Source organism: Watersipora subatra, chromosome 1 (genome assembly GCF_963576615.1).
Source record: "Watersipora subatra chromosome 1, tzWatSuba1.1, whole genome shotgun sequence".
In the NCBI taxonomy this organism is placed as follows: Eukaryota; Metazoa; Bryozoa; class Gymnolaemata; order Cheilostomatida; family Watersiporidae; genus Watersipora; species Watersipora subatra.
This window is the reverse complement of record NC_088708.1, coordinates 45,789,524-45,804,737: the sequence shown is the minus strand read 5'-3', so window position 1 is coordinate 45,804,737 and position 15,214 is coordinate 45,789,524. Positions and strand designations below refer to the sequence as shown.

Here is a 15,214-nt window from a genome sequence, read left to right as displayed (position 1 = left end):
ATCTTGTGTTGTGAACATCTAGCTCAAAGCCTAATTCCTTTTTATCTAAGTTAGTTAATTACTATTATGCTATCAGTCCGGTGCGCTGTAACAGATCATCAGTTGTAATAAGTATTTGCATAATAGTTCCAAAATATGGCAAGGTGATCGATTGGTCTAGGTGGTGGCGTGTCGGTCTACCGAGCCGAAATTGGCGAGTTTGAATCTTGTGGAAAGCAGTCTTTTTCCTAGCCTTTACGAGTGGTGACTAAAGGCGACTAACTATTTAGTTTATGTAACCTAGTTGAATGTTTTTACATCATTCTTTTTGGTAATGTTGTGGCTTTTTCACGGATATTGTAAATTATTAGCAGGAGAAGACAATCCTTTGAGCTATGTTTCTCCTGACCATTTGTTCCTGTCATCAAACTGTTTTTGGACACCTGTCTGATTACTTGAATAGAGAAGACTAGCGATTTAGGATGGAGCAAGGACAATTGAATAATTTTGCATAGTGTAATGTTTTACTTAATAATATTTGAAAATTTTAGCATAGAGATCGAGTTGCCTCTGTGGTGCACAGACAAGAAACAGTCGAGTGCCTGAAGAAGTTCAACGCACGACGAAAGCTCAAGGTAATAACTGCATGTATGTGTGCTGCAACTTAAATGCATATCACTATGAGACTGACATTCTACGATGTAACTTATGTCATTCGGTATGAGACATCTGCTTTGCTGTGTTTTAGGGTGCCATTCTTACCACCATGATTGCAACAAGGAACTTTTCAAGTAAGTTCGTAGCATATGTTAAGATGGAGACGTTCTATTTCAATGCAACAATTCTGGTTTTCGTAACCTGCTGTAACACCTATATTTGAACGCCATGGCGCTTTATTTTTCAACTCTTCTCCCATAGTGGCGCTCAAATACAGGTGGCGTTCAAATACAGATTTTACGGTATTTTTATCTTCTGGCTTTTACTAAAGTTACCCCACACCATTTTTTTCGTACGTCTGCATTGAAATGTTTAATTTTGTCAGAGCATTCTCGTTTTGTTCTTTTATGTATCTGTATAGGTTTTGTATGACCAGCATTCATCATATATGGATCACACAACAAAGACTAATAACTAAACTCTGTGTGGGTAGGTTATGCTGAAGTCATGATGAAAGCCCAGTCAGAAATTCTGTAAGGCTAAATTGTGTCTCAGCAATAAATAATACTATCCAATTTTCAACTCAAGTTATTCTATTACTCTAACGAAGTCTATTACATCTATTTGAATTGCTAAAAGCTAAACCTTCCCGATATTTTGTAAACATTTGTTCATACGCATGACTTTGGGCATTCAAAATATGGCCTTTCAGTATTTATTAGGTCGACACCAAAATTCGTTTTACGGAGATAAAATATGTATTTCATCTCACAATCTAGTTCACAGCTAGTCTTATGGCATACTCACCTCAGATTATGCTGTCCATCAGCTTACCTAACAGTATGGATGGTTTTCTGAAAGGTGTGTTATCTGGCAACAAGGACTCGCAGAAAGATAGTAAGTGACAGGTATTGCATGTTGCGATCACAAAATGTATAAACCTCCCATCTAAGGTAACTTCCCTAGATTTACGCATCCCCGAGTCAATCAATGTGCCATCTATGTGTACCCTTCGTTTTAGTGTAATCTGTCCCTCCTGTTAAGGATGTCTTGGCTTGAAATGTTCAAGCTCATGATTGGCCGCCATGCTTTCATGCTCATGTGTTCACCAGATCTTTTAGTAGAACTAAAGAGAAATATACTAATAAAATGGCGCAAGGTGCAGATCAGTTGGCCCGTGTAAATTATGTACAATGTTTGATCATTTAATTTAGGTAGTATTCTGTATGAAATGGCAATCTGATGTGAAATGGCCGAAATATTAGTCTGTTTGGCGTGACAATTACAGGGTGTTTTTAGTCAAGACAGATATGGCTGCTTCAGTGTTTATTACCCATCCTATTAAAATGTTTCCAAGTTTTTTTACTCCATTTATTTTTGTTATAATTATTTAATTTTATTGTCAAAGTTAATAAATATTGGCAGGCAACGAAAGCAACGTGTCAGAAAACTATTAGGTTTGATGTTGAATGACTCACACAGCCTTGGCTATCCATAGTGGCCCCATATAACCGTGATTATCAGCAGTAAATGACGCCCACACATCCTCAGATTCGACTGTTAGCAAGTGATTTACTGTTAGCGACTTACTCTTATGAAGTGACTTATCTTGTGGAGTGACTTACTCTTATGGAGTGACTTACTCTTATGGAGTGACTTACTCCTATGGAGTGACTTACTCTTATGGAGTGACTTACTCTTGTGGAGTGACTTACTCTTGTGGAGTGACTTACTGTTATGGAGCGACTTACTATTATGGAGTGACTTACTCTTATGGAGCGACTTACTCTTATGGAGTGACTTACTCTTATTGAGAGGCTTGTACACAAACTTCACTATTGACTGCGACTGCTCACAACTAAAATAAAAGAATGAAAAGTTAACCTACTGTTAATACAACTCGTCTGCTGGTTTAATACTAATATAGTAATTTAATGTTGCCCTACTTGTGTTACACTGACCCAGTAGTTTAATACTGTGCCATTGGTGTAATACTGACACAATAGTTTAGTATTGACCCAGTAGTTTAATATTGACCCAGCCGTTTAATATTGACCCAGCAGTTCAATATTAACCCAGTATTTTAATGTTGACCCAGTAGTTTAATGTTGACCCAGTAGTTTAATATTGACTCAGCAGTTTAATACTGACTCAGTATTTTAATCCTGTGAGCGTTTCTTTGGTCCTTAAGGTACTTGTTATTTATTTTAGAAATACACTCTTATCTGTTTTACTACGTCAGATGTGATTTCATGCATATTTTAGTAGTAGCGTGAGTATTGGGTCATGTTCATTGAAAATTTGCATCGACGTGCTTTGAAGAAACATTCAGAATTGTAAGAATTCAGCTTTGTAAGAATCCATACTACAAGTGCATGTTTATAAAGGTCGATACGCCTTGTGTATATCAACTTCGTGCTGATACTTTGTAGAGTTATGATTTGTATTACTTTTGCTAACTGCTTTGTAGAATATTGTTACAGTTTTTATCAACCATTTTGGAAAAGTGATTTTTAGCGATGCCAAGTAGAGCAGTTTTATGTTGGGAGGACAGTTATTAAAGAATATGTCACCAAACATATTTCCAAACTATAATGGCTAGAGCACTCTGATAATTTTAGCTATGCTATTCTCGATGTGTATATGTCACTTCAATACAGGGCTAGTCTATGACTTCTGAATATTGAGCAAATAACTCCTGACAATATCTGATAGGTTTTTCCATTTGCAAAACTAAATTATGCAAAATATTTTTTAATTCACAAATGTAATAATGGGAAAACTGGAGGTTCCCATGAGGTTAAAATGATTTTAATTTTTGCCGAGATTGCCTAATGTAAATGAGGCGAATGCAAAATATTAGTGTATTCAACCACAGAACAAATCAAGTTGTTTTGGAGTATACTAGTTTAATTAATAGTACCAATATTAAGAAAATGGTATGGAAACTGACTTGGCATAGCCGCGCAATGTTGTTGCAAATTAGGATGTCGTGTCCAGAGTTACCCTTAGTTATCTCGTTTGTTCATGGCTCTTCTCCAGTGTTGTTATACCCAGTTAGTTACTAGCTTCGCTGCTTTTTTTAAAGTAAAACACACAGTATGTGGTTGACCAACATCCTGGGACTTGGTTATCCAAAGTTTGCTTTTTTATGACAGGCAACTCAAAGCGTGGCCAATATTTTTTACAAAGCTCTTGCAATTCTGTGTTTGCAGTTACTGAAAACTAAAATTAACTTTCACTCAAGTTTTCATCGACTGATAACAAATTTAGGGCATTATTACCAGGAAAGTGATCGTTTGATTCAATGAGAGCAGGTTACGATTTTATCTTCGCCTTGCAAATTAATATTGATGCACGATACTTTCACAAGCATATTAAAATATTCCTACTATTCAAGTTCATCACAAAATCTTTCATCTCACTCTGTTGTTACTGTAAATAAAGGATGGCTACAGAAAGCCATGCGCTAGTTTAGTGACGTTCAGTTTGATGTAATGCATGATATTGTTTTGTATTCGCTACTGTACAAAGTACAGTTTTAGCAAGTTAGTTGGTATTGATCATGAAATGCGGTAAAACAATTATTTTGCTGGTAATAGAATAATTGCCAATAATGCTAATGCTAATAATGGTTGGCTATAAACGAGTCAACCAATCAGTTGGAAGAGGTTTAAAAGCTGAAGCTTGTCGAAACACTCCCAAATACATACTGATTGACTAGGGATCTCAGATGCATTTTGGTTTTCATATGTCACATTCTCGTGGGAAAATGATTAAAACTTTAGGCGATTTTCAAAGTGCAGAAAATTACTGAACATTTTTGCAAGTTCAATTTGGTGATATGCAATTTAGGTGGTGTCACCGGAGGTTTGCTACTATGTGGTAAGAGAGAAGGCATGGTTTTGAGCTCTTTTTCGCATGTACCTCCCCTGTGCACTCTTCTGTTCTGATAGCATTGTTACAGCAGAAGTCGAGCCTTGTATACCATACTATCAAGGCTATCACGAATGCGTTATGCGTTTGCTTTGAGTACTTTCTAACAAGATTCTTTAGATGTCTATGGTCTATGATTGAACTAAAAGAGGGTGCGAGTAAAGGTACAGAGTGACGTTTGAATGTATGGATGACTGGCTTTAACGTGTAGCAGTGCAATCTTCAGATAGCTTCCATGCAGCGTACACAGTCTTGTTTTTCTGTCTTTTCCTGTTGTCTTCAGATGATTTAAGGGTATGGCAACAGCATTTTTAGAACATTCAGGAAAATATCTAAAGATTCATCAATTAAAATGTATCACAGATTTTTTTAAGGTTGCAGGCTGTTCTTTTATGCTTACCTGTCTGGAGCATACCTTTCTCTGAGGATATGGTTTTCTTTTGGCATGTAACGAAAAAAATCATTTTGTTGATAATTACCGACGCCGATAAAAGTTGTACATACATATAGACGCGTTGAAAGGTATTTATGAAAGTTTGAGGGCATAAGCTCATTCATTTCCAGGTTATCACACATGTGATTTCCTATCAAAACTATTGAGACGTTGTTCATAGTTCGTGCGCTGCCTTATTTGTGTCTGGTATAAATTTGTGAGAAATTGTTGACCCTTTTTTATACCACAGAAGAAAACTTATTTATTTCCATTTGATAACATTATTGTTGCTATAACGCGTGCATTCTAGTTGACCAGAAATGTGCTCTATTCAATGATTTCTCACTTGTAACAAGAGCCTATATCCTGTAAAAGAATGTAGATTTTTCAAGGGTCTGGAAAGTATTTTATGTATTGGCTGCAATGAGCAATTATCTCTCATGTAATAACAAATAATGAAATTTTGCGTTTCAAAAAACTGAAATGCGCTTTTGGGATAATACAACAAATTATATGGTATATTTTTATTATGGTTTCAACAAATGAACCTAAATATATTTCCTTTCATTGCAGTTACTATCTGTTGCAAACAATAAGTTCATAACAAGAATATCTCCAGTTAAGTCTGTAGGCCTACTTGAGAACCATGAAATGTGAAGAAGTAAATTAGTTACCTGTTTACTTATAAAATGGCACCTTAATCTGTGTGCATGTAAAAGTAGTGTTTTAGTAGATGCACCAACCAAGTTATTCATAGTTATATTTACAGAGCATTGCAGTACTCCTTTGATCTTTGTAGTAGAGTCATATATATAATTATATATATGCATATGTGTATATATATATATATATATGTATAAATTATAATAAATTTTAAATGTCTATTTATCTTTGTTTTTAGTTACTGTCAATTTCATGTGTTTGCATTTCTCAAGCTGTACTAGCATATATATATGTATATATATGTTTATATTTTTTCATAAATTCCTATATATATGACTTTATTAATAAAAATATAAATATCTTTGTATATACATGTATGCATATATATGTGTATATATATATTCATGTGTGTGTATATACGTATATATGTATATATTCATGTATATATACATGTATGTATAGGTATATATAATATACGCACATCCCATAACAGAGTTATCTAACCTGGTGAAGGGAAGGGTTCAAAACAATGCTGACCTTCTTAGTTTACAAAATGATCTTACAAGTTATGGTCATCACATGGATTATTCTGGTAAGCTCCGATCGCAGTGCCTGCAATTCTGATCATATTATAAAACAATTCATCACATTCACTCTATTTCCATACTTGGAAGATTGGTCCTGCTTAGCATCCTTCGATGCGTAGAAATTCTCAAAAGGATGTTTTTTCAGCGACTTCAATCAAATATTTTGATGAATTCTATGAAAAATCCTTTGATTAAGGAGCCGTAAAATTTAAGATTTCAATTGCTGTTAGCGATATCCGATTTGTGTTAAATACGATTAATGTGTAGCGATTCTACTCTGCTCATTCGTATCACTTGACGATCAAGAAAAAAATTATCAATTATAATTAAAATCAAAACATTTGAACTGATTACAGCAGAGCTGCCCCTTACAATCACCTTTACATATAATGTTTATACATATGACATTAAACTCGAGCAAGTATTTGTATTGACATTCAATGTAGTTTCTAACATACAGGTCTCAGAAGTTCTCAAAACATTACAATTTTGCAAAAATAAAAAGCCAGTAGAATTTAAGAAAATAAAGATTTAATATAATAAAGAACGTATAAATAAGTTGATTTAAACTATATCTGGGATAAGTCAGGGTGAGCTGCATATTTCTACCACTCACTATACCACTTTAACTCATCACTAAGTCTTCTATTGACTGAACTTCTGTTCAACCTGCTCATCTGAAGATAAAGTAGAAAGTTCTGTGTACAGATTATTACTTTACTAATTTAGTTTTAATGTATAGTTTAGATTTTAAAATTTAGAATTTTTTTGTAGTTTTATAAAATGCATTTGTTTTAATGCTATATTTAATTATTTGCAGTAATTATCATTTTTATGAACTCTGAAACAAGCTGAACAAAATACAATCTATTCTTTTAAGAATATTTGTTCCAACGCAAGAAACAAATTAACTTCATGTGTCAAAGTTTGAATGTACTACAAAACCTTTAAATCAGAACAATTTGAAAAATAATCTTTCAAAATTTTTTAGGCAGGGTAAGTGTTTTGTCGTTCCCCATGACACATTCACGAATTTACATTTGAGAAATAAATGCCCATTTTCCTTCTGCGCACAGTTATATCTTTAGGACAAGGTATAAGGTGCAATAGTCAAATATAAAGATCAATTTTTCAGTAGCTGTAAAATCGAATCAGTTGGTCATCTATGACTCGTCAATCTAAATTCGCTTTACCAGGAAATGCCAGTAATTAATCCACAAACATTCGCTGAGCGTGGGATACTACAGTTCCTTGGTCTTTTGAGGCTTTTATCTAGTATCTCCAGAATGGCAATAATTGCATTACAAGAAATGTAGTCTTTGTAAAATGACTTAAATGATGTAAGCTGAAAAAAAACGATCCTTCATTTTGAACTTCAACATCTAACATGTTTCTTTGTAGTCGTCAGGGCAAGAGCGCTGAATCTTTAGCTACTTGTCAAAACATCCCGGTTCTCATTACCATTTAGTACCGTTAATTATTTTCTTCCTCTGTTCTTGAATTTTTTTATTCACCCAAAATCTATAGCTTCAGGTTTTGTACATATCCTCTATGATCCATTTCTTAAGTAATTCTTCAACTGGCAGCTCACTCATCACGTATTATTATATATCAAATATCAAATTTGTTGTCGACGCTGCGAGGTTCTTGTCGCGTGTTAAATAACTGGAACTTTATGCTCTGTCCGTCTGTCTGTGACTCTTTTGGCTCTCTTTGTTTATAGCTATTCGTATTTCAGCGCATCTCGCTGGTCTATAAGGGGTAAAATAACTATTCGTATTTAAGCACATCTCGCCGGTCTATAAGGGGTAAAATATCTGTTCATATTTCAGCGCATCTTGCTGGTCTATAAGAGGTAAAATAACTTCGTATTTTAGCGTGTCTCGCTGGTGTATAAGGGGTAAAATATCTGTTCATATTTCAGCGCATCTTGCAGGTCTATAAGGGGTAAAATAACTATTCGTATTTCAGCGCATCTCGCTGGTCTATAAGGGGTAAAATATCTATTCGTATTTCAGCGCATCTCGCTGGTCTATAAGGGGTAAAATAACTATTCGTATTTCAGCACATCTCGCTGGTCTATAAGGGGTAAAATAACTATTCGTATTTCAGCGCATCTCGCTGGTCTATAAGGGGTAAAATAACTATTCGTATTTCAGCGCATCTCGCTGGTCTATAAGGGGTAAAATAACTATTCATATTTCAGCGCATCTCGCTGGTCTATAAGGGGTAAAATAACTATTCATATTTCAGTGCATCTCGCTGGTCTATAAGGGGTAAAATAACTATTCGTATTTAAGCACATCTCGCTGGTCTATAAGGGGTAAAATAACTATTCGTATTTCAGCGCATCTCGCTGGTCTATAAGGGGTAAAATAACTATTCGTATTTCAGCGCATCTCGCTGGTCTATAAGGGGTAAAATAACTATTCGTATTTCAGCGCATCTCGCTGGTCTATAAGGGGTAAAATAACTATTCGTATTTCAGCGCATCTCGCTGGTCTATAAGGGGTAAAATAGCTATTCGTATTTTAGCGCATCTCGCCGGTCTATAAGGGGTAAAATAACTATTCGTATTTCAGCGCATCTCGCTGGTCTATAAGGGGTAAAATAACTATTCGTATTTCAGCGCATCTCACTGGCCTATAAGGGGTAAAAAGCTTGTCACAAGATTTAAGTTTTAATCCAATTAGCTTCATAATGTAGCGAATGTCTTTACCTTCACAGTCTATGATAAAGTGATAAAGTGGGAAAATGTGTTTGCGAAAGCTGTTTTTTCAGCTTTGTCATTATTTTCATAGCGGGCAGGAAATGGTAATGTTTTCATACAGAGTGAGTGCTAGGAAATCTTACCAATTTTATTTGGTAACCCCTTGAAACCTTCAACAGAATTATTTTTAAAAATACCTGTTTCTTTACATACATTGTCGATGCCCTTCATTTTAAATACAAACTGTCGAAATGAAATATTTGTGATTTATTTTTAAATAATTTTGTTGAAATCACTATGATAAGTAATAAACATTTAAGTCAAGGACGCCAATTTTAAAAATATTGCTTGGTAGCTAAATTGGTTTTTCAACTATATCATTAGTTTGCTCTTTTGTGATTTACTGTATGAAAAAATGATAGAAACATCAAATGAGCAGAACGTTGTTGATAGTCGTTCTAGCCTAGGAGACAGTATGCATTGATGCATATAATTATGTAACCATAGGAAAACATGTGCATAGATGTATACAACCACATAGCATTAGGAAATGGTTTGCATAGATGCATAGTATCATGCAGCCTCATGAGGTGTGCATAGATTTTGCATAAATACATACATTGTAGTTGTATAAACAAGTACTCTTTAGTAGTGCAGACAACTCGAGTTTCATCACCGGTAGTATAATTTTAGTAAAAAGTCTAGCCTATATTAAATATAAAAACTAAACAATTTTAATGGATTTCAAGTAATTCTGGAGTGTCTACCGATAAAAGTTCTTGATAGAAGTGGGTCAGCTACAAACATTTCTATTATCATACATTTTAAACTTGATGCTATTTAACTAAACAATAAAATATTTGTAAGCAATAGCAGTAAGGGCATATACCTCTAATTCTGTTATAAGAAAAAATCTTTTCTCAACACTTGAAAATTTCTAACCAAAATGCTTCTACTGTTAAGAGCCTTATGACCTACAGCTTCGGTCTGATTTTTTTTTCATGAAACTGGTCAGGCTTCGTTACTTAATGATTCGGAAGCTGACAGATTTATAGTAATGCAAACTGCTTGGGGCTGTATAAGTACTCACCTCCTGTTAATTATTCTTTTCTCTAAGAGATGAACTAAAAGCATCCGCAAGCCATGCTAAAACCTTTATTACCGATAGGAAGTAACTAGGAGGCTGGACTTGATAGCTTCTATGCAATAGTAGACACCAGTTCGACAATAGATAGTAATGGATTTTGTATCTGATGGTAATGCTTGTAGTTGAAGCAAACAAAGCTGAAAAGACAGTAGGCAGCTAGTCTTTCACAACTAGTTGTATCACTGAACAAACATGATTTTTTGTATTTTATGCCATATATCTCTGTGGTTTGTGGTTACATCATCCTGTAATGTCAATTTTGTTTTACTACAATATCTGTTATTAATATCACCTTTTCATCTTGCCTGCAAATGGAGACTCCATTTAATTTGTTTTAATTTTTTTTTATTCAATTCAATATAGAATTCATCATCATTATCTCACTGTTTTGTGCATCGTAGTGTTTGCGAGCTTGGTTTAAATTAGTACTTTTTAAGCCGCTAAAACTGGTATTATTTTACATGGAGGAAAATGGTATGGTAATATAATGTGTAAAACAAGTGCTTTCTTATATTTTCATCTCTGGAAAATTAATTCATTTGTTTGGTGCTAGGTAAAGCATGGTAAGCGCAATTGGGCACTTAGAAGCGCTTCCAACGGGCAAAAGGGTGCAAAAACTGATTTTGTATGCCCCCTTCATAAGCTGTTATTTTATCCTCACTTAACCACATTTTGGTGGATTCTCTCTTATTACCAAATTTACAAAGACTAGACTCTGTTTACTGTATTTCTGTTGTCATGTTTCCTAATATTGATGTTTCAGGCAAAAATCTGTTGGCCAATAAGAAAACTGAAACCAAGGAGAATTCGGAAGGAAGCACCATGGATGATGGTGAGGATACAAGAAGTAAGTTGATTGTACATTTACCTATGTTTATCCACCGAAGTTTGGGGATATGACTCTTTATGAGATTTTTTTATTTGAAAATGAGCATAATAAAATATTGTTGTACTGAAACAAATTGAATCGCTGTCAGTAATTGTTCATTGTTATAAGTAACAGCTTTAAACCCAATCAATAGAGCAAATATTGCGCTGTTAAGACAACTCCAATACACATCAGCTATGAAATTTGAAATTTATTCTGTCATTGAGTGCGTTTCAATTTTTTTATGACCCGTATATACACTTGTACTTCGGTTTTTGAATTTTTATTTCTGTCTGTCCAGCTATAGCCATAAAAATGAAAAATCCGCTGCGAACTGGATTTGAACTCGCAACCTTCACTTCTGCGGATTTCTGTCCAATACACTACACTGTCCAACTTGCTATACCATGGAATAAATATGGCACATACTTGGAATACGTGCCAATCATTCATGGCTTAAAGGTTGACTTGCAACAAAATTCACATTACAGTTATTTGGTATCAAAAGATTCACCCTGTCTTACTCTGTTGTGTTGTAGGTGCCAAATATGTGGAAATGTGATTACAAGCTCTTAAAAGCTCAAAAACGAAAAGCCGCCGTAGATTGGAATCTATTTATTTCTCTGACGTAGTCAAGAAATTTATTTATTGTCTTGTCACGTGATGTTCTCACGTGAATTGAAAGGCCAATAAAAAGCTCAATATAAAACTTATCGTAGCACTAGTTTATGACAAATACTTCGGGTTTTGCCGAAGACCCCGTATCAAATATAGATGCTCGCTACTTTACAGTTTTGTTTCGGTTTGGTCTAATCGGCAAGTCGTAATCTAATCATGTGACCCAATACTTTGCAAATAATTTCTGCAGCACCTTTCGATTATCGCAAATGACCAACAGGCTCGTCATGATTATCAGACAATGATATGTACTCCTTCAAGCTAAGGCTAAAAAATTAAACCAATTTTTACGGTAAGTTATAAGATATCACTGCTAAAAGTGACAGCATTAAAATGACAATAAAATAGACGCGTAAGAACAATAGACATGGTTTTATTGAATGCGTGAAGTATATTTGTGAAATATTTCGACGAATAAGGTTGCATGAAAGTGTAAACAGAAACCATCTAACACAGATAAGTCACATTTGAGCCGTTTTGAAAAGGGAATCCAAACTACGGCTGTCTCGTGTGGCTGCGATTAACTGTTCGTTTTTGAGCTTTTAAGAGCTTGTAATCACATTCCCACATATTTTGCACCTACAACACAACAGAGTAAGACATGGTGAATCTTTTCATATCAAATAACTGTAATATGAATTTTGTTGCATGTCAACCTTTAACGTTAAACACTGCAAATGTGGAAAATCTGTTAGCCTTACCAGAAGAAAAATGCATGCCTATATGTGAAGAAAATGCCTAAACTCATATAGCCAACAAGACTATTGCATTCAGTATAGATCTTTATGAGGGCACTGCGGTCGGCGCCGTATGAATTACACAGAAATAAACACAGTAAACATAAATAGCACAGTTCACAAAAATAAACAAACACCTTGATGTAAAAGTTGAAATGGTAAATGCTGATGTTGAATACGTTGACTAAAAGTAATTTTTTTGTACAAAAAAACTTTTATTACTTATGCAGCGCCAAGCATCCAGCTAGTCTTTTACAAAACGTACTTTAATTTTGTCGTCATGTTTTTAGTATCTGTTTCCGGTTGTGCGCTTTTACCTCGCGTCACTATAACTTTTAGCCAACCTTTTAAAAAATTTTTTTCAAACTGATTCAAGGAGAAAGACCGAGCGATTCTGTTCTCGAAAGCGGCCTCTCGCATTCTTGCTCCATTTAATTTGACCATATAGTGTAGTGGTCATCGAGAACCGGCTCGTACGCTCGTATCTCCAATATTACTAGTACCTCAATGAAGAAATTTGCTAGAAAGTCAGCTCGTATTTTGAGTTTCTCGTATGTAGAGGCACTCGTATGTAGAGGCACTCGTATGTAGAGGTATGACTGTACAAGAAAATTAACTTACACAAGCGATTTAGTTTGTTTATGTAAACAAGATTTTATTATCTCTAAGTTTTCACAAGGTTTGCTAATAAATTGATCTCCAATTTTGGTGTGAAAAAATTTCTCCAATTGTATGTGGTAAGTCCTTCACGCCTGACCACATCTGTCGCGCTGCTCTAGGTGTTGTTTTACATGTGCTAAAGGAAGCATATTTCTCTGCAATCACCGCACTAATGCATGCAGCAATATCAGTGCTCTGCTAAAATTATATTCAGTCCAACAGTTCTGCTGTTACTGCAGACTGCTGTGCATCTGTGGTCCTGTTACCACTTGGCTTGTTCGTTGTCTAGCTGGAGTCATGTCGGTACTAGATCTGCAGTCCATCTAGCTACTGGTTTACGGTGCTGCTAGTATTCAGTTGCGGTACGTCAGTACTGTTATCTGAACACTCAAAGCGTGGTATTTAATTGTAGGACAAGCAGCTCCTGTGCAAACCATCATTTGTGAGACTATAAGTGAAAAAGGTTTGAATAGCTACTTTCTCAATGTTTCCTGATTGGCTTGTCGTCTTTATAGGCCAGAAATTTGCTCTTATACATTAGTCTGCACCTCTAGGTATAAGGCTGGCTTACTGCACCTTCTAACATGCTCTAACCTGCCACTGCACCTTCTTAGATCACTTTCCTGCAGCAGAACGCTACTTCTATTTCAGCTATGTAGAAAACTTCATTAGCCTCCATTACAAGCATGGTAGTACAAACTAACTGTTGACATTTGAATATGCACTTTGCTAGCTAACAATTGACAACGTACTTATTTAGAGCTGCTACTAACTCAGCAATAATAAAAATTGGCTGTTAATGTTTTCCTGTTTTATACCTAAATTAGTGCTGAAAGCTTATTAGCCAAACGTATTTATGACAGTCAAATCAGCATTAGAGTAGAGTCAGGGAAGAGCAAAGATTACACTGATAATTGATACTTCAACCTCAAGTGTGACAGCCAATCCCTATACAGATAATCAATATTGTGAACCTATCAGGGGAGGGCAACCACCATATTAATAATCAGCATTGTAAACCTATCAGGGGAGGGCAACCACCATATTAATAATCAGCATTGTAAACCTATCAGGGGGAGGGCAACCACCATATTAATAATCAGCATTGTAAACCTATCAAGGGAGGGCAACCACCATATTAAAGATGTGGTTGCGTCAAATTTGAGTTGATCTTAAAAGAAAGCATTTTTTTTCTCTATCAGTTGATATGTTGTTTGTTGTGTTACGTGATCTCATTGCCAAGATATTTGAAGATTAAAATCGAAAAAATCTGATCGCCGTAAAAACGCTCAGGCCACAAAAGCGTGCCCAGACTTGCCCAAAATGATGTCACGCGTTATACAACCTGTCTCTATCTCTCGTATTCACATCGGCTATTTGCGATAAAAGTCTAGTCCTACGCCGCTCTATTGGCATATATCTTATTTTGTATTTGCTCATGTTGGCTAGAATAAAATTTTAAATCCAGCTACAGATGCATTATTATGAATGTTTCAAAGGCCTCAAATAACGAAAATTGAAAATTTGTTCTACTCACTTTCTCCAAATGTTGTGTAAACATTTGGGTGCCGACTACCAATTCTACCGGTCTACGGTAATTCTGTCAAGCTATGTAGAACAAGGTCTTTGTATCAGCACAGTTCCGCCGCTACCCATACTAACTATATACAGCCTCCCAAAAGTCCCGCCCACATTATGTCCGTCGCCTATCCTTAGGGCGGGGCTGTATATCATTGCCTACAGCCCTACACCGACTACTAGACGTTTTTTACGACTAGTTTCTTACTAGTAGTATTCTTACCGAATACTACCGAAGTAAAATAATCAAGCCGCGTCTTTGAAAAGAATATACATAGGGATAGAGTTTTAAGGATGAGAAGTCTGCTGCAAACTGGATTTGAACTCATGTTCTCCAGTTCTGCGGACATCCAAATACCATATCCAATTCACTACAATATTCTGCAAATCATGTTTTGCATTATCTTCAACAATATTATTTTATTATATAATTTTTACAAGCAAAAATATTTTCATCTCGGCATAAAGCTTTTATTAAAAATATTCATCAACTCGTGGCCACTCACATAGTTTTAGCTGATACAATAAGACAAATTCATCTACTGCAACAAACTCAAACAAAACATCATGGTTTATGCAGC

At 35.2% G+C, this 15,214-nt stretch overlaps 1 protein-coding gene across 6 annotated transcripts in view; it reads left to right on the top strand.

Annotated features, from left to right (window-relative positions):
• Positions 1-15,214, top strand: part of LOC137385945 (calcium/calmodulin-dependent protein kinase type II delta chain-like) — a 62,723-nt gene that overhangs the window by 32,775 nt on the left and 14,734 nt on the right. For 4 of the 6 annotated variants that reach the window (XM_068072572.1, XM_068072570.1, XM_068072573.1 and 1 more), the window contains exons 10-13: positions 531-614; positions 728-770; positions 10,876-10,959; positions 13,468-13,518. In XM_068072572.1, coding sequence (XP_067928673.1) covers positions 531-614; positions 728-770; positions 10,876-10,959; positions 13,468-13,518 — 262 coding nt within the window. The remainder of the gene's footprint in view (positions 1-530; positions 615-727; positions 771-10,875; positions 10,960-13,467; positions 13,519-15,214) is intronic. The other 2 variants (XM_068072574.1, XM_068072575.1) reach the window with 1 other exon arrangement.